The sequence below is a fragment of the Diorhabda carinulata genome, chromosome 4 (assembly GCF_026250575.1).
Source record: "Diorhabda carinulata isolate Delta chromosome 4, icDioCari1.1, whole genome shotgun sequence".
NCBI classification, from domain to species: domain Eukaryota; kingdom Metazoa; phylum Arthropoda; class Insecta; order Coleoptera; family Chrysomelidae; genus Diorhabda; species Diorhabda carinulata.
Genome location: NC_079463.1, coordinates 22,110,064 through 22,131,606, shown reverse-complemented (window position 1 = coordinate 22,131,606; position 21,543 = coordinate 22,110,064). Strand labels below are relative to the sequence as shown.

The 21,543-nt window shown below is 32.3% G+C and overlaps 2 protein-coding genes across 4 annotated transcripts in view; one reads left to right on the top strand and one right to left on the bottom strand.

Annotated features, from left to right (window-relative positions):
- LOC130892488 (titin) overlaps positions 1 to 21,543 on the bottom strand; it is a 153,193-nt gene that overhangs the window by 32,325 nt on the left and 99,325 nt on the right. For all 3 annotated transcript variants that reach the window (XM_057797927.1, XM_057797928.1, XM_057797929.1), the window contains 4 exons: positions 20,688 to 21,047; positions 4,929 to 5,198; positions 4,245 to 4,355; positions 2,250 to 2,444 (listed from right to left, as the gene is read on the bottom strand). In XM_057797927.1, coding sequence (XP_057653910.1) covers positions 2,250 to 2,444; positions 4,245 to 4,355; positions 4,929 to 5,198; positions 20,688 to 21,047 — 936 coding nt within the window. The remainder of the gene's footprint in view (positions 1 to 2,249; positions 2,445 to 4,244; positions 4,356 to 4,928; positions 5,199 to 20,687; positions 21,048 to 21,543) is intronic.
- LOC130892489 (uncharacterized) lies at positions 10,431 to 13,712 on the top strand. The gene is made up of 2 exons (XM_057797930.1): positions 10,431 to 12,014; positions 13,264 to 13,712. Exons 1-2 carry the CDS (start codon positions 10,741 to 10,743, stop codon positions 13,691 to 13,693), a joined length of 1,704 nt encoding a protein of 567 aa, XP_057653913.1. The 5' UTR covers positions 10,431 to 10,740; the 3' UTR covers positions 13,694 to 13,712.

The following is a 21,543-nucleotide window of genomic DNA, read 5'->3' as shown; positions in this document are numbered from 1 at the left end:
TTGACCAAGATGGGTAGTTGTTAAACACTCATATGAGTACGTTCACTATTAAAAATGTCAAACTTAATGATGATGATTCACATCAGTGTTGCCATATTTTAAAACTTAAATAACAATCCTCGTAACTATTCATTCGTTCATCAAACTGTATTAGTATTTATTGGTACATTCGATAGATTTGACTCTCTTTGATTATTTTCTGTTTTCAAACTTTGTGGAAAGTCATGATTGCGTCATACGCTGCAGATATTTGAAAATAAATTAGGAAAACTTGCAAGTTTCTGTTTCAAATTCGCCAAACACTAAGCAATAGTTTGCATAAAACAAATACTAATTAATTAATGAACTTAGTGATTAAATCACTAATATAGATAGTTAATTTACCTCTATGATAACGTTAAAATTTACCTACCTCATATATTGTTCGTATTAAACAATAAGATAATTAAATTTTCAGAAAATTGAATTATAGTGTATCAATTTTGAAAAAAAAAACTTATACATGATATGCACAAGTTGAATTACAGCTTAATTCAATTTCTATTCGTAATTAGTCGTTGGACTATTCGTGGAATGAATATTTAAGCATAAATTCGTTTTCGAAATGTTTTGATATAATTAACGTAATTCCACTACAAGCTCTACAATTTAAATATATAAACTGAAAAATTGTTGTTGTAATACAACTTTAAACTTTATTTCTATGAATCGAAAGCTAATAATTACAAAAATACACTTTGTTTTCGTACAAAATGACTTAATTTCGTAAAAATCTTCTAGTTAAACCTTAATTAAACGTGTTTTTCAAATTATATGGAGGAGAAAATAGAAAATTTCTCTCATACACTAATTTAGGAGCCACGAAAAAATTACAACACTCAGTATTTATTATTGTGGCTTATGCTGATTACTTGGTTATTTTTTGCCTGGGAAAGGACGCCGTTGCCAAACAAGACCTCATGTCCGAAGGACTAAAGATTAACCCAAAACAAACCCAGCATCTGATGAAATATTGATGGTAACTTTGAATACAAAGTCTCCTCCGTTCTATGGGTATGCAAAAAGTACGAAAAAAATAAAAATACGAGTGTGATTGGACATAATTCAGCCCTTTGTGTGTCTTAGTATCACAAGAGCCCTTGATGTCCTACTTTTGGAACGAAAAAATTCCAAATCATGAAGAAAATAAATTACAAAGTAACTGGCTGGGCAAAAAATTTTGATGGTGGATGTGAATTTTCATGGGCACTGAACAAATTCCACCCACGGTCGATTATGCATTCATCACTGATAAAAACATTGAGTCACTTGGTATACATCTGATTTGGGCGGCACGGGAAACAGATTTACTGTCTTTCAAGTCGAACTTGGATACTCGACAGTAATTCCAATCTGGTTAGACAGCAGAGCTTCCATATAACAACTAAAACGATGTGCTGGTACTGACCAGAGGTAAAGACGACGAACCGGAATTTCTCGGCCAGAATCCATTCTTTGTGTAGCCAGAAGTGTTGCTATTACATCCCTCAATGATTTGATTGTAAAGCAGGTTCACAAACATCATGGATAATCCAGATTTATTCTGTTGGATGGAGGAGGAAGAAACTGCAGATCACGTCTTCTAAAAGTGCACTGGAACAAATTTGCCTATTTGCTTAACGTTTTTATCCGATAATTGACCAAGAACCTTAACGAAACAATTAACTGTTTTGGTTTTGGAGCTCCATCATCACTAAACACATTAAACTGACATTAGAAATTCAATATTATCAGTTCCCCGTCTATGAGATTCTATGGAAGTAACTTACGAAGTCAAATTTCGTGAAATTGGAAACAGCTAATTAATTTTTTAGCGAAATTTCATGGGGACGAAATAATGATGAATCCGTCATTTAATTAGTATCATTTCACAGCTCGTTACTCGAAATACTAATAAAAATATTTCGATATAAGGATAACGATTTAATGACATTCCCTTATAGGAAAAAGTAGATTTATAATGTCAGTTAACTAGATTTAGCTCGCCAAATAAATAGTTAAGAAATTTATTTTTACAAAGAACGACAGTGGATTTTCATTGTGTTCGTTTCAAAAGGAAGGAGAGAAACTGGAAGAATTAGGAGTAGGTCAATCTCTTTTAGTCTGATAAATGTACTCGTAAAAAACAAGATACTTTCCTCTTTTCTTTTCAACGAAAATTACACTAAAAAAAAACGTTTTTCTGTTTTTAAAAATACGATAAAACTTACCGGAAACAACTACTTGAATCGACATCGAATTTCTCAATGAATCTAATCGTTTAGTAGCTTCTTTGGTAGGTCCGACACATCGGTACTCGCCACCTTCTTGATAAATCACATTATCGAGTCTTAATTCTTGCGACGCCCCCAATGGTTCTAGCATACCAGTTGCCGGTTCAACTCTCGTCCAACAACCCGTGGTTCCTATACCATAAGAAAAATAAATAAATATCTTATATTATCTTATCTTATAACACATCAAGGCTTCGAATAGATAGAAACGGGCAGGAAATCTCCAACAAAATGTTTTTTTCGATGTAAGTTCGATTCTCGGAGCGGTCGAAATCTCCTGGATCTTGCTTCACGACCTGTACCTTATCGAATTAATACGTTCGAGGCTTCGAAAAAAGTCAGAAATGGATAGAAAAGGGCAGGAAATTTCCAACAAAAATTAAAAAATCACGACTGAAAATGTTTTTTCGGAGTGAGTGGCAGATACCATAAGAACTGTGTTTCTAAACTTTAGACGATAACCAAGAATGATTGTTTATGGTGTTCGGTGATGGTGATATTCGAATTTATTACATAAATTTTCGCAAAAACTATTCTTTATAAGATCGTTCTGAAGAATTTGTAAGATGCTGTCGTTTTCTTATATCAACTTTATTCAAAATAAATTTTTCTTCATGGTGATATTTCAAGTAAATTCCGCTGCATCGTTCGGTAACTTTCTGCACAGAAAAATAAAAATATTTTATTATATTCCGTTCGATAAAAAGACGATCTGAATCTGACATCGACTGATTTACGATTTTCCGGTCCGATTGGAACCGGAACCTTTTTAAGTTACGCCGGTTTGTGTGCAGAACGAGAAAAAGATATCCTCCAAGAAGAAATTTATTATGCTAAAATCGCTTAACTTTTCTCTCAATACAGTGTGAAACATCGATAATTTGGAATATATACTTTTTTTAGCACTTGAGAGAGATGCATGATTCGTACCATAAAAATGACCTTCATCGCCCTCTGGACCAGGTCTGGAGACCTGAGGAAACCTCTATACACATTACACCCCAAAAGCTGTTTAGTTTACTAAAAATTAAAATCTTTCAATATTTTTCACCCCGTAGATTTTTGAACGATTGTAATTGATTTGATTTAAAAAAAAAACACCGAAAAGTACGACTACGGCGTTAGTCTTATTGGAAACTCTACAACAAATGATTATGTGATTATAACTCCATTATTTCGCCACAAAATTACGCAATACATTCTCGAAACTAATTGGAAAACCCCCGGTGATAATACGAACAATTTGAGTAGAGAAATCAACCTTTCTCGGCGGAACTCCCTCTGACTTGTAATCAACCCCAACTCATTTCTTTCATCCGTACACTGATTCTCCCCCATCGACCTTTAATCAGTATGCAAAACCTGCCGGGGAGACTGCAAGTATCATTCCGCATTTCCCAGGGTGACAATAACAATCGAAACTCGAGTTTTCGTAGAGGAAACTATAAGGAAATAGTCGATAGCAGTTTTTTATTTTATTAATAGCATTGTATACGGTCATAACGCCGTGGATGATGGAGTTAAAGTAATTTCCGTGCCTTCGTCAAACTCAATTAGCGATATCTGAATTTCAATTTGGAAATTTGCCTTCCGAACTGATCCCTATCACTTCCGAGTTAACAATATTAACGTACTTTACTTCAGGATGAGCTATTGTGGTAGGTATCAATATTTAATCAATCAATCCATTGGGATTGATTATCACCGGAGAGAGAGTACACGGAAACTATTTAATTGACTAGATATCTACGTTAAGTTGTAGTAAAGAACACGTATAATATTATATAAAGGATATCATCCCTTCTTATCAAACTATTTACGATGAAAGCAGATCAATCAAATGCAGAAACTTTATAATTGAGATTCGGGGTTTGAAGAGGGGACGCGAACTGGTCAAACTCCCCTACAAACAAAGTAAACTTGTACTGATACCTGGAGGACACGCTAGCTGGACCGCCCCTCCTAAAGAAACTTCTAATTGCTTCCCGGTGGAACTCAGTTCACCGATGTCAAATTCCGGCTCTTGGGTAACATCGGTGTCGTCTGAAAATACAAAACAAAAACTATTAGGTAGGAGTAACGTCGAATCTGTTTTTGTTAAACGATATTAAATAATGACTTACACTGTATATTAATTGGATTTCTTAATTTCTTCGCTTTGTCGCTTTCTTTAACCGAAAAAAGAAAGTTTTTTTTCTGATCATTAGTCTGATGAAATTCCGGGCGACTGTGAAAAGTACCTTAATAGCGGATTTCGGAGAGAAATAATATAATTTTCTTTTTCACGTAATTAACCGATGTCTGGCACAGACGCTTAAACTCATTTTAAGGAAACTTCACCGATTTATCCACTAAATACACCCTCTACAACTATTTATTTTGGTCGTCGAGGAAAAAATTTTATTTGGAGGGATGATTATTTGCGGGGTCCAAACATCAATTTTTCTTTGTAAAAAATATTTTATTTCTCATTATCGATTAGTCTAAATGACAGGTCGTCTAGACCTTTAGGTGGATTCTGTTAATTTTAATGAGCTGATTCGTGATCAGGATTTTCCTGATTCTAGGACAAAAAAAATAAACATCGATGATATAAATGAGTTTTTGAATACTTACATCGAACATTCAAAAAGTACCCGATACTGGAAAATCTTCCCAACCGGTGTTTGGCTATGCACTTGTACCATCCGCTGTGTTCTCTCCGAATTTCCGAAAAATTGAGCATGCCGTCCAGAGTCTGTTGTACCGGTGGTAAAACATCGTCTTTTTGCCATATCGGTTGAGCTTTGGGATTGGCGTCGACGTCGCATTTCAACGATACCGGCATACCTTCTCTTATGGGAAAACCAAACCCAGGTTCTCGGGATATTGCGAACGATGGTGTATCTGAAAAATTTAACAAAAACTATAAGGGATTGGATAATATACAAATTCAACAGTAAACAAAAAAATGTGAAAAAGACGGTTTACAATATTTGTCATCCGATTGTTTTAGTCCCAGCCATTACCAAAGTCATTAACCAGCAGATCTGCTAACATCATCAGCGATCATCAATTCTGCTTATGTAAACGTAGAGGACCTTCTGGTCTATATCATTAACGTATAAGCTATAGAGCAATCGAAGGATTTTGACAGGGTTTGGCATGACAACTTACTAAATAAATTGTAATCATACGGTTTGTCTTCATTACTTATCATATGTTTGATAGCTTTCTTAAAGACGGATCCATCCAGGTCGCTTTAGATAGACACACCTCAGAATGGTTTGATGTCGACGCTGGCATTCCCCAGGAATGCATCTTGTCACCTCTGTATAAGACTACTCCATTTTTTCCTACAGCCTTTGTATTATTAGTATTTGTCTATATCAAATTATATATTGTGTAGCGGTCCTCAGCTTTGTACAACATACCAAATATAAAATTTTATCATTCTTTGTTCTAGATTTAAGTTTAGATTTGAAAAATTGCACGGGCCGATTTAGTTTCACATCTAATGTTCTCTTCAAACGTCCAATTGCTTGGTGAGGTGGCTTTCCATGTATTTGACATTGGAGACCCCTTCAACGTTCCTTCCATCTGTAGTAATGCGTTGAGATATGGCTGGCGCCTGAAGACCATAAACTTTATCCTAAAGCATTAACAAAATTTTGTACATCCAGGAGATCATCGCACAAGATAGGGAGTGATTTTGAAACCGATTTTTTACTTTAGGACACGTTGAATTTGAAGTTAATCTTTACGTCTCGAACGACCGCCTTATACCCTGTCGAAGGCTTTTTCTTGTTTTATGTTTGATAATAATGTTGTCGCCTTATCCAAATGTAAAATAAAAATTATACTTGTAGTGTGTATTTCAAATGGCCACAAGATTTGGTACGATAAAGAGGATTGAACTTTTGTCGGCGGTTCACAAAAACGAAAATTATTGATCATCCTTCTGTTTGATTGCCTAATGATACATAAGGATAACTGGGAATCGAACAAGGAACGTTTCTCGTTTGAACGTCGTCGTTTATATTAGAGGGAATTCGAGAATATTGAGAGGAACTAATAGAGGCGTATCTGGATTTGTATGGAATGATGATGAACTTCCCAATAGGGTGATTTCCAAGTTTCACCGAATATTTCTCCATAAATTTTTCAAATTCTATATTTGTTATTAGAAATCATGTTTTTTTATCGAATCTGTTTTTGTCTTATGCATTTTTTATCTTTGAATAAACCCATAAATAGAAATCTAAGTGCATTGAATCAGGAAAACTTGAAGGACGTTGCCTGTGTAATTTGTAAAAAAATATTGATTCGAACGATAACATCAATATTTATTTTGTAATTTAAAATGTCGCGAAACTTTAGTCTATCTGTGTCCTAGCTATTCCTTTCCCTGTACCAATTGTTTTTTCTCTTAAATGAAATTTACGAGGGTGGTTGATTATGGACCCAAATTTTTTAATATGGATGTTACGAAGCGTAAAAACACCCGGGACTCTGTAGTTCGGGGATGGATGCCTCTTTAAGACTCGAGCTTTCCGAAAAGGCAGTACGCGATATGGCTGAAAAATTGGGCTTCAGCGGGCTCAGTAAACGCAAAATTTCATCCAGATGGATGCCGAGACTTTTGAATTTTGAGCAGAAATTGCACGCAATGGTTTGAATAGGAAGGAAAAAATTTATTGCACGGATTATTCACCACAGATGAAACTGAAACTCCGAAGAGTAAAAGCGCGTCTATGGAGTGGAGGAAGTACTTTGTGAGCGGTGAAGGTGTTGTGTACCGAGTTTTAGGGTACGAGAGGGGTAATCACGATTGATTTCTCACTAGACACGCGGTATAGTATAATAACCTCCTAAATAACACGATCAAACCTGTCTACAGATCAAAACTGCAAGAAAACCGACAGTCCGTTTAGATTACGATGAAAACATTGAAGGAATTGGGTTCAGAAACATTAGAACACCCTCCTTATAGTTCCGATTTGTCTCCATGCGACTATTATTTATTTGGTCCATTGAAAAAGTTTCTTAGTGAAATGCGATTTGGAAGTAGAATCCTCGAGTAGCAAGTCGGAAGATTGTTACGAAAAAGACGTCGAAAAAAACTAGGTAGAGTGTGATGGGGATTATCTAGAGAAACTGTGAAAAATTTCAGCTCCACTACTTATTTATAGCCAAAATTCCGGTTTATATCTCAATCACCTCGTATTTAATTTCAAATCTTGTAATTTTCCTTATTTTTCTATACAACTGATTTCCATATTATTAATTTTACGTTTTCGTTAAATGAGCTTTTATGAATTTTTCTAAATCTCCGCTGTTTTTTTTTTCACAATTTCACGAATCATTAATCTTTGTTTCTTAATTTATTTTCTTGTATTTTCGTTCATCATTCTAATTTTCGTATTTTGCAGGTGTCTATATCTGTAAAAGACTTTTTATCGTTATTTCCTCTTGATATTTGAATTTTAATTTGAAATTCCAAAACACTATGGACATAACTTTACAAATTATGATTAATAGATATTTTGGAAAATTTGGTAAATAGGTATGATTTCGAAATTGCTTATGTTTTATTACATTTATTCTAATTTCAATTTATATTTCTAAAAATAAATTACTACCTTTAGGGGACTTAATATAATTGGAATAATTACTATTTGACATTTAAATATTAAAAGAATTACTAAATTCTTATTTGTTCGTTTCAGGACCTCTAATATTGTCTTTAGCTACCTTGAACGCCGTTTTAGATCTAGAAGTAGCTTTCATTAATTAAACCATCCGTTATTTAAGGTTCTTCTCGTTTATTTTCCTTTTCACAGACTTAAAATATGCAAATGATACAGCTTTCACTTTTCTTAATACCTTACGATACTCAAGACCTTTTTGTATTCCGTTTAACAAAATTCCCTTTTGAAGATTCGTTACATTCACAAGAGTTTATCGTTGCGAAAATGATTACTATGATGGAATAATTAAAATCAATTTCAGTACTTTTAAAATAAGATAGTTTGACCTGCCTTGGAGTGGTATTGAAATTCTTTAAAAGAAGAGATCATAAACTTGATGCGACTTTTACTACCAAGAAAATTGCAAAGCGGCATCATGAATAGTGCTTAGCATTCGAATTTCAAAATTTCAAAAGTTATTAACTCGTACAAAAAGTTTTTCAGGTTTAGTTTATTCTTTAGTGGTAGAATGATTCAGTGAATAAAAGAGAAGATTAGAAGTTTTTTGTAACCATTGACTTTGGCGATCAGCATGGAAAAACTCCCTCTATCCTGAGTCTAAATAGCTGTCCCCCCAATTTACAATGCAGACCATCACCAACGGCATATTTGGATAAGTAATTCATTGTTTTGAGAATTGATGGAGATAATAGAAATTTTTTACAATGCACCGACTCCACATTTCCGTTCCAGTTCCAGCTAGTCACTTTTGATTGTTCTAGAAGAGTTGAATGATTTGAGTTTTTCAAAGCAATAGTCTTGGTTCTAGTAACAAGTCTTGATTACGGAGAAAAACTTTTTGAAACACAAAAAAAAAACGTGACCATGATTTCTAAAAGTGGAATACACAAAATGTCGTCAGATGTACAAGACGTTGCTGGTTACGAGAATGATCCTAGAAGTATCTGGCACAACAAAGAAAACACAAATTTTGATAAAAAATTTATTTACTTTTCAACTTTTAGTTTTCGATACCCTTTTTATAATAAGAGTCGTCTAGCTCCTCAAAATAGTTATTAATCGCCGACATCACCTCTTCATTGCTGGAAAATCTTTGACCATAATCCAAGGGGACTAAATCTGGTGCTTGATGTAGCAATTCAAACTTTATTCAATTGATTTTGGCAATTGCAATAACGGATATGTGAGCTGCTGCTTTCTCTTAATGAAACAATACTTTGTTTTTGACCAAATGCTTGATTTTCCGCTCAAACGTTTCATAGTCAATGAAAATTACCCCAAAAAACCTTACCTGCAGATGGAACGGTCTTTGCCTTCTTTGGAGCCGTTTCTATTTACTTTTTGAAATGCCTACGATGTTAACTAGTCAATAGTCGACGATCATCGAGTACCACTTTGTGGATTTTCTTTAACATTTCTGGAGTTTTCACCTCATTTGGTCGACCATTGCGATGCTGATCTTTACAGAACGTACAGTCTCGTTTAAACTCTTCTAATATTTTACAGATAATAGCGAAGGAGCCAGACTAGAATCTAATTTAGTTTTCACATTGGTTGAACTAATGCCTTTCAAATAAAATTATTGTATTCAAATGTAACTTGAAGAACCAAACGGCTTTCAGGGATAATTTTAAAGCCTTGAAATCATTGAAATGATATTATTTCTCTCAAAAAATATTTTCGGAGTATTAAGAATAGATAAGCTTTGGAAATAACCGATTATGGAAAATGATGATTATTTTGGATTATTCGTTACGATCATTTAAAGTTAGCTATTCGCAGAATGCAGAAAATTACTTCTAAATACATTTCTGTGTTTTCAGCGTACTTACCAAGCTTTGAAAATCCAATGGCTTCGCTTACTTCTAAACATGGAGCTATTCTGAAGCGATTTTAAGACATCTTCTGATTTTTTGGAAATTTTTTTTCGAATTGTGAACTGTAGGATCTGATAATTTGTACCTCTCATGATGTGGCCGAGATATTGGGCACATTTTTGGTTTATTACTTTTTGTTCGTAATATGCGTTGGAGGTCCAAGATTCTACACCATACAAGAGGACTTGGAATACAAAGCTCTACAGTATCCTTGTTCTTAGCTCCAAGGCTTTATCCATTAGAATCCTAGGTTTTTCAGTCTTTCAGCAGTCATATAATTTGTCAATTGGACTCTTCAATTTTGATAACATCATATATATGATCTTGCATGTTTTCAGTGTATCTTTTGCATTGCGCAAATTCTTCAGTAAAGCGCAGTTAACTCTTATTCCCATGGCATAATTTTCGAGAGGTTTGGTGGGAATTTTTTCTAAGACGTTTCTAGACGTTGAAAACGGGTGGAAAAAGAACATAACCACAAATTTTATTTATCGCTCGATTTTCAGTTTGTCGTAACAGTTTGATTTTCGAACCAAAATAAACTGTAAATGTCAAGCTAATTGATTCGAAACTGTCAACAGAAACGTCAACTCAGTATAGTAACATTTCAAAATTTTAGTTGGAAATTATTCAAAATGTATAATTAATTTAAAAAAAAATGAAATATAATGGTAGAGTACGTTTGAATTGTCAATGTTGCCGCTGTAATAATCCGAGTCTGATTTCGAAATTTTTACCGAAGACTTGTTGCCTTAAATTTTTACTTATCGTCACTAGCATCATCGCAATTTTATATTATTTGACCAACGAGTTTGTGAGTTGTCCTCCTTTCGGTGAACCCATACATATCTTTTAATAAAAATGGAAAATGGCGCCGATAATTTTTCGAATACCAAAAGAACTTGGTATGGAGGTCGTTATATTTCTCCTAGTATAATACAGGTACTGCAATCTTATGAAAGAATAATCGAAAAATTATCACGTTCTGAAGAAATTGAAACTGGTAAACGTTGTTACAATAGTTGCTGTTATCGAAAATGTAAGCAAGAAACTGCGAGATTTATAACTTTAGTTGACGCATGTTTATCTACTCCAAACTTGATGACGAAAGAAGAAGAAAAATTTTCTTTTATTTCTGAATCAAATAAAAATATGAAAACAACCGATTTTGAAAATATATGTTCCGATAGACCGTATACAAACTGCGATCCGACGTGCCCTAATTTTCAAATTTCAGATCGCGAACCTACGAATTTATCACGAGAATGTTCAGTTGAAAATAAAGTAGCACTAATACCGGACGACATAAAAAGAACTTGTAAAGATATAAATATAAATATCGAAGTGAAACTTAAGAAGAAAAAGAAAAAACAACAAAAAAAGAATCCGAAATGTGAATGTAAGAAAAAAAGAGATGAGAAAATCGAACAGTTGCCAGAGTGTAATATTAAATCGATTAAAAAAAGAAAATGCATGTGCGTCGCGTCTGAACCTATCACAATAATAGATTTACAACCGCAGAAAAAAGAAAAATTCAAATTTTTAAAAATTTTCAATTTCTGTAAAAAAGAAAAAGAAAGCGGCGCCAATACAACAGATAAAAACATTTTCGTACACACATCGAAACCGTTAAAAGACAACGAACTCGAAAATATAATCGGCGAAAAACCGATGACGTATACCGAACGAAAATGTTCCGAAAACGAAGATGACATATCGGTTTTTAAAATAAAAGACGCCCTAATGCGTCGCCAAATTACTGATATCGATAATTATCCAAAAAGAGCTTCGCAGGATCAGAATAATTCTCAAAATTATAAGAAAAATCGAATCGACGATCCTTATGCGAAAATCAATAATAGCCAACAAGAAAAAATCACAGTACAAGTTTTTCCTTCGGAAACTAATCGGAAAATATCAGTAATACGAATGTCGAAAGGATCCGAACAACCTCGATCGATATCAGAAAATGATAACAAGCAAGATAAACTGCAAATCAAACACGTCGATTCTCGTTTCGTAAACAGACGTCGCTTATCAAACCCCATTATAACCGAGTCTTCTCCGAGGCATGAAAATACTGAAGAAAACATTATTCAGTTGTCGAAACGTTCTAGAAAAAGTAGCGATTCGAGGTAATTCGTTGTAAAAATACGTTTGTAATTGTAGAAAAACAAAAACATTTTAATTAAATTAACGTGATGTTGAATTGTGTTTTTTACACTTAAAACTTATATTACCGATCAAAAGTATTTGCTCATCCTATAGTTTGCTGACTTCCCTGTCCAATATTCTTCCTTTTGAATTATTTCAAATATTCTTTGCACAGCTTCTAGAATCGTTCGAGATCGTTGTCATGGAAGACAAATTTTCTTCGGATCCGGCACTGGTCAGAACGTATCACCTTCACTAGGTCTTAAGTGACATTTTCTCCAAATATAAACCCAATAATCTGAAACATTTACCTCAATCACACCATTAAATAGCCTCCAATTCTTCATGCGTCCAATATTTGTGCCCTTTAACCCTCGGCAATCGATAAATTTTATTTTTTCGTCCTAAAAGAGGTGTCTTGCAGATCCCTGGATTAATTGATCTTATCTGCTATCTCTGGACGTGGAAGTCGTTGATTAGCTGATCTATACAAAACGTTTATCTTTAATGGTTGTTGGTTTTTGAGGAGACTCTGAATGTTTTGGTCCCATGTATGTGTATCGGTCTTTTATTTCAAGTGAGGTTTGACTCCAATCTACCATTTTGTGGTACATGACTTTCGTTTTGCTTCGATTCATATTCGATAGTAATCGTTGCTAAGTTTGTTGAGTTCGTTGATCTGTTCTTGTTGTTTTTTTGAGGAATTCTAGGCTCTATCCTCTTAAATTAATTGGAGGGGCTCGTGCTCCTCATCTGGGCGTAATTTCTTGTGTTCATTTCTCGTTAGGTATCGGATGACTTGAAAATCTATTTCGTGTATGTTTCTACGCCGAAATTTTTCCTAATTTTCAAACAATTTTTAATTGAAAAGATAAAAAGGACTTGTCCAACTAATGTTTTATCTCCATTTAACTTGATGAGCTTACTGGTATTTTAATAAGCCTCTGAAAGTGCAAGCTAAAACTATAATCTAGCTGTTTTCCAACCTAAGACACCTGAGTTGCTTCACTTAGGAATCTACTCCATGTTCAGATTTAGTTAAAGGCTCAATATTTTACAGGGCAAAAAATGCATAATCATTAGCCAATTAAAATTAAAATCGATGCCATTTTGTAAACAACATTATATAAGTACAACTTAGCCCAGGAATATTTTTAAATTAGCAGGAATTGTGTCGATATTACACGTGAATCTAGTTTCCATTTTCTGAAATTTGTTTTTTCTTTTCAGGATTAACCGATTGAAGCTAGAAATCGAACAAAAACCAATTTTTTATTACGATCGTATCGGTGATTGGTTAATATCTCCGATAATTCCAACTAATATGTTTTTCAAAATTTTCAACCATACTTTGTTTCATACAGACTGCTGTTCTTATTATCTTTATATAAGAATAATTTCGAATTGTTTAAACAAATCAAACGATGGAGTAAAATCAGATTTCAATTATAAAAATTATTATGTTCGTTTCGATGGAGGATACCGAGGTATACCGAAAAGATTACGAATTCAACATATATATCGTGTAAACGTCAATCAAAATAAATATCTAGTTAACAAGGGTAGGTTGAAAATATCTTACAACGCTTTTCTATATTTTATAGTTGTGTTTTTTCATATTTTGTATCTAATCATACTCGTATATTTCATATTTTTCTAATAAATTTTTTTCTTCTAAACGGCTTTTAAATACAAAATTTCGATATATAAATCGTCAATTTTGTGGTGTTAGAAACCCAGCTCTTTCTTCAAGGATCAAACAGCAAACAGATTAAAGGGCGTTAGAGCCCCAAACTAAACACCCTGGAAGCCTAGAAACACACCAAGCATTTTTCAAGCTAAAATTTATGCAATTGACAAATATATCATAAGATCGAAACTTGTTCGGGAAAACCTGGACCAGTTGTAGTTGAAGACTGTCTAGTTTTTACCTCGTGAGGATAATCGTACAAATTCGTACGAATATTCCATTATAAAAATATACACTACAAGTCAAAAGTATTGTCCTATGCGCTATACACAACAATTAAAAACAATTTCAATTTTGATATTTTTTCGACAAATAATCTATTTGGTTCCATACGTTTTTCATGAAAATCCAAACATGTACATTCTTCCCAAAATTTTATTCAAAATTTTTTCAAAATTTACCAGGTTTTCAGTAGTCTCCTTGCCTGAGACTTTGTCCTATTTGGAATTCTCATGAAGGTCTTTGGCCATCCGCACAAGGGGACTAAATTTCGTGCCAAAAAGACTCGATTCGATCAGTTGTTGATCTCCCTCTTCTGAATTCGCACTGGTTATCTTCCAGAGCTATTTCGAAGAATGCTTCCGGTGTATTTGCAATGACTTCAGCAGCGAGATGCCCCGAAAACAATATTTTAGTCCAAAAATAATGAATTGCAGCACGTTCTTCCCTCTGATATGTTTAATTGGAACTAAACTGCAATCATAATAAAATAATCGTTTCTTGCACTCGTATAAAGTAGGTAAACAAATAACGGAAAATATTATTTTCAATTTGGAAAAAATCGTTTCGATTTCCGTCTATTATTTTGAAATTTGATGAAAGGGTTATAGAGCGAGCAAAACATTTTGAATCAAACAGCAACTGCAATACAAAATGAATGCATTTTGTTGGATCCCCTCACATTTTGGAATAAAAAGAAACGAAGAGGCAGATCTGGTCACTAAGGAAGCTCTAAATAGTGATAGAAGAAAGACTTAGCCAGTGCTACCGAAAAATCGTAGAGATGGAGTTCTTCAAACGCGTCTCCGTTTAGGCCATACGCGACTGACCAATAGCTATTTATTTGATTTTGAATATGACAACTGCAATTGCAAATGGTAAAACACGTAATTGCAGAGTGTTCGGGAAGATTGTAATCAAATCTACCACGAACAAAATCTGCGCTCGAAAGAAAATGGCCATCAGCCACAGAAATTTTCGATGATATCAATTTTAATATCCTTGAAAAAATTCACTAATAGATCTAAAGTATTTCGATTATTTATACTTAAAAGGCGTGTGAGGTTTAGAGGTAGGGATTATTTGGTTTAACAAGTAACTGCAACTATTGATTTGTTTTTATGAATGTGATTGAGATCAGCACAAGAATTATTATCCCAGGTACAGGTTGATGATTGTAAATTACCCAGTTGGTATGATCAGTCGTTATTCTAAGTATACTTGGTGTTATTTTTTGTTTTTTTACTAAATTAATCGCATTTCTTCCTGTATAAACGTTACTAAAAACTCCATCAATCGATTAGTTTTTTCATTACCATAACCCAAATGAGTGTCGTATGAACAAAATCTGAACTTTCAGGACCTTAATCTCGACCATAAATTCAATTCAATTCAAGTTATTTGAATTTATTTGTAAATTTTACACTGGTAACGATATTCGTGATACCAGAACTTTCTATAACTACGTACACATAAAAACAAAAAACCAAAAAAAATAATTGAAGAAATCTCTGGGTCCAAGTGAGTTTTTTCAATCTTCTCACCAACAGTAAATAATCGAAAAAATGTATGAAATTAGTAATGACGATATGTTCGTAAATAATCAATTCGTAGTAATGACCGTCATCTTCATCTTTGGACTGTTTTTTTTCTGTCAATTTAGACACGGCGTAATCGGAAATATCCAACATACGTCGTGAGAAAGAAGTATTGATTATATCTTCGGAACAAGCCGAATCGGTTATTGTCATATCGGAGTATTTTATCCATTTATTACGTTTTAACCAAATTTTGTAATCGTCGTCGTCTACTTCAATATCGGAATTTAAAACGCTCGATCGAGAATGAATACCGTTTCCGGAATTATTCCTCAAACAATTTTTTAAGCTTATGTATCTTTCTGGTATAACTGTCGATAATTCTTCAGTGGAAATATCTTTTTCCAAATTTTTACTATCGTTTTTATATAAAATTTTGTTACCGCTATGAGCGAATTTGGTATCGAGAAATTGGTAACTATCCGAAGAACTGTGTAAACTGAAATCGGTAGTTATCCTACTTTTAATATTGTCCCAATTATTTTCCACGTTTTTCCTTAAATTTTTATAACTACCCTGGAAATAATTCACTGCATTCGGATTGCACAAATGAAGTTTATCGCCGCTGTTGTATTTTTTCAATATACTCGATACGTGTCTGATGAGCATTAAAGCTTTAGATTCGATTTCGTTATTTAAAACCGGTTTATCGAACGTATCGTTTTCTCTAAAATATTTTTTCATCAAAAGTTGTGCTCGTAAATTTTCTCGAAACATTTCTTCTTGTACGTACGGATCTTCGAAAAACGATTGAGTATATCGAAATTTCTCGCTACTATTTTTTCTCGATTGTCTCCCAGAATTAGTGGGCGTTCTGAATCTACTGCTCGATTCTCTGTCAAAAAGAAATTTCTTTTTTATTTCATTCAGATCTAACTCTTGTTGGTTACATTTGGATATATCGTTAAACGCTGGTTTTTCTTCTAGCTGTAAACGACTATTTCTAATTGAAGAAATATTATTTACTTTTGTTTCTAAATCTTTACTTGGAATTTCCGGTTGTTCTTGTATATCTTCCAAGGAATGAGGTTTCATCAACATTTTGTACGTTGGAATGCAAAAATTTTCGGTTTTCGAACCCTCCAAAGTTGCTCTGAATTTCTCGCAATCCACATTATCTTCCGCGTTATTTTTCGAATAATTAGTTTCTAAGGATTTCGAATCTCGCATCACCATTTCGTTTAAGAAAAGAAAATTTTGATATATACAAAAATATTTCCCCCCCTAACAAAATCCAAAAAAGGTGTATCGTTATAACGTTTTGATTTTTGACGATGTCAAATTTTAAAACCTCAAAAAATATCTGTCACATCAAGATAACGAGATTAATACTTTGATTATGACGTTTATTTACCATATGTTTGTCACTAAATATTTTGGAAAAATATTTTAGAAGAAAAAAATAAATTTTTCTTAATACCTCGTCGAAGGTACGTAAGTTTTTTTTAATCAAATTGTACATTTTGCTATCGTTGGAAAAAGTGTATAGATTTAAAAGGAGACTAAATTGAAAAATAATTATGATAAAAAGGCCTTGATTCTTTGTTAAATCCAAAACACTAAGATAATCCTCGTATAAATGAAAATATAGTTTTTCACAATGGAAACGCTCAAAAATAAACAAAGTAAAAACCAAAGCGGAAAACAAAAAGACAATGGATTAAGCACATGTTAAAATAGACATAGTAAAAACTTTCGTGGAAATGAAAGTAATTTTCAATAATAGAAATTCGTGGAAGAATTCGAGAGGATTAGAGCATAAAACAAGAAGTAGATAATGTGGAAAAATGCATCTAAATGTTTTTAATTTTAGGTCACTTCTGTTTTAAAATTAGTTTTTATAAATAATTATTGGAACACAAAATTTCAAATATACAATATTTTGATAAGGACTTCAAGAAAAGTCGGAACGTCAAATTTATTTTGATAAGGACTTGAAAAAAAATCGAAAAGTCAAATTTATTTTGAAAAGAACTTAAAGAAAGGTTGAAACGTCAAATTTATATGGATAAGGACTTGAATAAAAATCGGAACGTCAAATTTATTTTGATAAGGACTTGAAAAAAGTCGAAAAGTCAAATTTATTTTGAAAAGAACTTAAAGAAAGGTTGAAACGTCAAATTTATATGGATAAGGACTTAAATAAAAGTCGGAACGTCAAATTTATTTTGATAAGGATTTGAAAAAAGTCGAAAAGTCAAATTTATTTTAAATAGGATTTAAAAAAAAGTCGGAAAGTCAAATTTATTTTGATAAGGACTTGAAAAAAAATCGAAAAGTCAATTTTATTTTGAAAAGAACTCAAAGAAAGGTTGAAACGTAAAATTTATATTGATAAGGACTTGAATAAAAGTCGAAAAGTCAAATTTATTTTGATAAGAACTTGAATAAAAGTCGAAAAGTCAAATTTATTTTGATAAGAACTTGAAGAAAAGTCGAAAAGTCAATTTTATTTTAAATAGGATTTAAAAAAAAGTCGGAAAGTCAAATTTATTTTGATAAGGACTTGAAAAAAAATCGAAAAGTCAATTTTATTTTGAAAAGAACTCAAAGAAAGGTTGAAACGTAAAATTTATATTGATAAGGACTTGAATAAAAGTCGAAAAGTCAAATTTATTTTGATAAGGACTTGAAAAAAGTCGAAAAGTCAAATTTATTTTAAATAGGATTTAAAAAAAAGTCGGAAAGTCAAATTTATTTTGATAAACACTTGAAAAAAAATCGAAAAGTCAATTTTATTTTGAAAAGAACTCAAAGAAAGGTTGAAACGTAAAATTTATATTGATAAGGACTTGAATAAAAGTCGAAAAGTCAAATTTATTTTGATAAGAACTTGAAGAAATGTCGAAAAGTCAATTTTATTTTGATAACGCCTCAACTAAAAGTCGAAACGTCAAATTTATATTGATAAGGACTTGAAAAAAGTCGAAAAGTCAAATTTATTTTGAAAAGAACTTAAAGAAAGGTTGAAACGTCAAATTTATATGGATAAGGACTTAAATAAAAGTCGGAACGTCAAATTTATTTTGATAAGGACTTGAAAAAAGTCGAAAAGTCAAATTTATTTTAAATAGGATTTAAAAAAAAGTCGGAAAGTCAAATTTATTTTGATAAGGACTTGAAAAAAAATCGAAAAGTCAATTTTATTTTGAAAAGAACTCAAAGAAAGGTTGAAACGTAAAATTTATATTGATAAGGACTTGAATAAAAGTCGAAAAGTCAAATTTATTTTGATAAGAACTTGAATAAAAGTCGAAAAGTCAAATTTATTTTGATAAGAACTTGAAGAAAAGTCGAAAAGTCAATTTTATTTTAAATAGGATTTAAAAAAAAGTCGGAAAGTCAAATTTATTTTGATAAGGACTTGAAAAAAAATCGAAAAGTCAATTTTATTTTGAAAAGAACTCAAAGAAAGGTTGAAACGTAAAATTTATATTGATAAGGACTTGAATAAAAGTCGAAAAGTCAAATTTATTTTGATAAGGACTTGAAAAAAGTCGAAAAGTCAAATTTATTTTAAATAGGATTTAAAAAAAAGTCGGAAAGTCAAATTTATTTTGATAAACACTTGAAAAAAAATCGAAAAGTCAATTTTATTTTGAAAAGAACTCAAAGAAAGGTTGAAACGTAAAATTTATATTGATAAGGACTTGAATAAAAGTCGAAAAGTCAAATTTATTTTGATAAGAACTTGAAGAAATGTCGAAAAGTCAATTTTATTTTGATAACGCCTCAACTAAAAGTCGAAACGTCAAATTTATATTGATAAAGACTTAAATAAAAGTCGAAACGTTAAATTTTATCTTCCAAAAGAGACCTAAAATCAAGAACGTTAAGATGCACTAATGTATTAAAAGGTCTTAGAAATAAAAAATTGAAGAAATTTAATGTGGAAAATATATACATTCTTGGAAAAACGTCTTCTTCTTTTCTCCTTGTACTCTATATTTCATTCGTCCTTTCACTCTTTCCATTTCAATCGTGGTTTTTCCATCTCCCTTATTTGATATCCACTGTTTCCACGATTTATCTCTTAATGGTACTTCTTGTAATTCAGTTCATTTTGAGGATATTTCCATAAGAATTGTTGTTAATCGTCTTTTTACATTTTTATTTTTACATTTATCCCATTTATTTCTTTCCCATTTTTTTAATTCCCTAAATTCGTGTTGACTTCATCGTTCTTCCTGAATGTTCAAGTTTTACTTGCTTATGAATATTTCTACCATCCAATCATTTTATCTAATCCCTCTATCAAATGTGACACTTTAAATCTCTCCTTAACATTTTTCGTAACCCCATATATTAGTTACGAAAAGTAATTATGTAAAAGAAACTTCTCGTATTTGTTTAAGTTTCAAAAAATAATTTATTAATTACTGTAAAAACTGATAATCAACTCATCATTTTAATTCAATTGTATTCTAAGATTTATAAACATTTTTTCTTTGGATGAATATTTTTTTGATAAATATTAAGCTTGTCGGACAAATCGATTTTTCAATAACTAGTTACATTAATAATTATTCCCTATTGGTTATTTTTATTTCCGTCTTTCCATCGTCAAAATAATTTCTAATATTTAAACAAAATTAGTCTTTCCAATAACTCGTATCTTTGTCTTTCATTTCATTTTTATTTTGAACCTTTTGTTTACAATTTATCATTCATTATTTTAACTCTCTCCTAGAATAAAACTAATTTAAATGACATTTCATATTTCAAATATTACCACGAGAAATTTATATTGTGAAAAAGTAATTTTATTTTCAAATTAAAATCTACATATACTCTACTTACCCCAGAGTATATAATTACGTGAACTCTATTAATTTAATAGAAAATTAGGGACAACTAAATCCGTTAGGGTCGATGGGTATATAAAGCACATTGACCATAAGTACCTACAGATATAATAAGCAAACTCAATAATCGACCAAATAATAATCTGAATTATGGGGTAAGGGCATAAAGTAGAATGTATTTGGGTTAATTTCAAACATGATCCTTTACTAAGTTGATAAACACGAATATTTCATAGCTTGAATTAACTGTTTAAATTTTATTTTACTTATAAAAATACTCACATTCGACATCAAGAAGCACCGACGCATTTAGGGGTTTATCCAAAGCGATATGTCGAACGTAACACGTCAACGTGGCGTTATGATGACCTCTTAACACTCTCCCAAGTCTAGCATCAGTTCTGGCACCGAATTTTTGATCGCGTACGGTTTCAGTCAAATTCAGAACTTCGAGCGGTACTTCGGGTATTTCGAGTAAAGCGGAAGATCCCAAAGTGAGTTCCCAAGAAAGTTGCGGTTTTGGGTTACCTTCGTCTACAACACACGATACGGTTAGATCCGAATTTTCTTTGACTAAGATGAAGAGGTTTCCCGGATCGAGGATACGGTTGTCTATCATCAAGTAAGCTTTCTTAGGAGGATCTGAAAACGATTAAATAATTATTTTAATGGATAATATTAAAAATATGTAACTGTAATTCGAAATTGCTTTGCTGAAACATCTACCACAATCGTTTCCACTGTTGATGTCATTGATGAAAGTCTTAGTTGTTATACTGTTCAGTTACAGTATTATCGCTTCCACATCTCTTAAATGCCGCCCCGTAGAATTATTTCCAATTTCGGGAAGAAGAAGAAGTCATAAAGGGCTAAATCTGGTGGAATGTCACGTTGTTAGAGCAACAAGCGACGTTTAAGAGAGCGCATTGTCTTGATTAATGATCTACCTACCCCTTTTACTGAATCCGGTCGAACTGGTACCACACGAGCTCTGAAACGTCTCAAAACGTAGAAATAAGGGACGAAATATTTGTGAATAATACCCCTAGAATCAAAGACTTTTTTGTTCTCGTTTCTCGTGCCAACTTCCATTTCTTGCTTTAAAATTCGAGCTCCACGTTAAATTCGTAAAAATCAG

Excerpts from the sequence above, each read along its gene's own strand:
- LOC130892489 (XM_057797930.1), top strand. The coding sequence starts at position 10,741 with ATGGAAAATGGCGCCGATAATTTTTCGAATACCAAAAGAACTTGGTAT. Across the intron at positions 12,015-13,263 it reads AGAAAAAGTAGCGATTCGAG|GATTAACCGATTGAAGCTAG; the intron begins GTAATTCGTTGT and ends TTTTCTTTTCAG.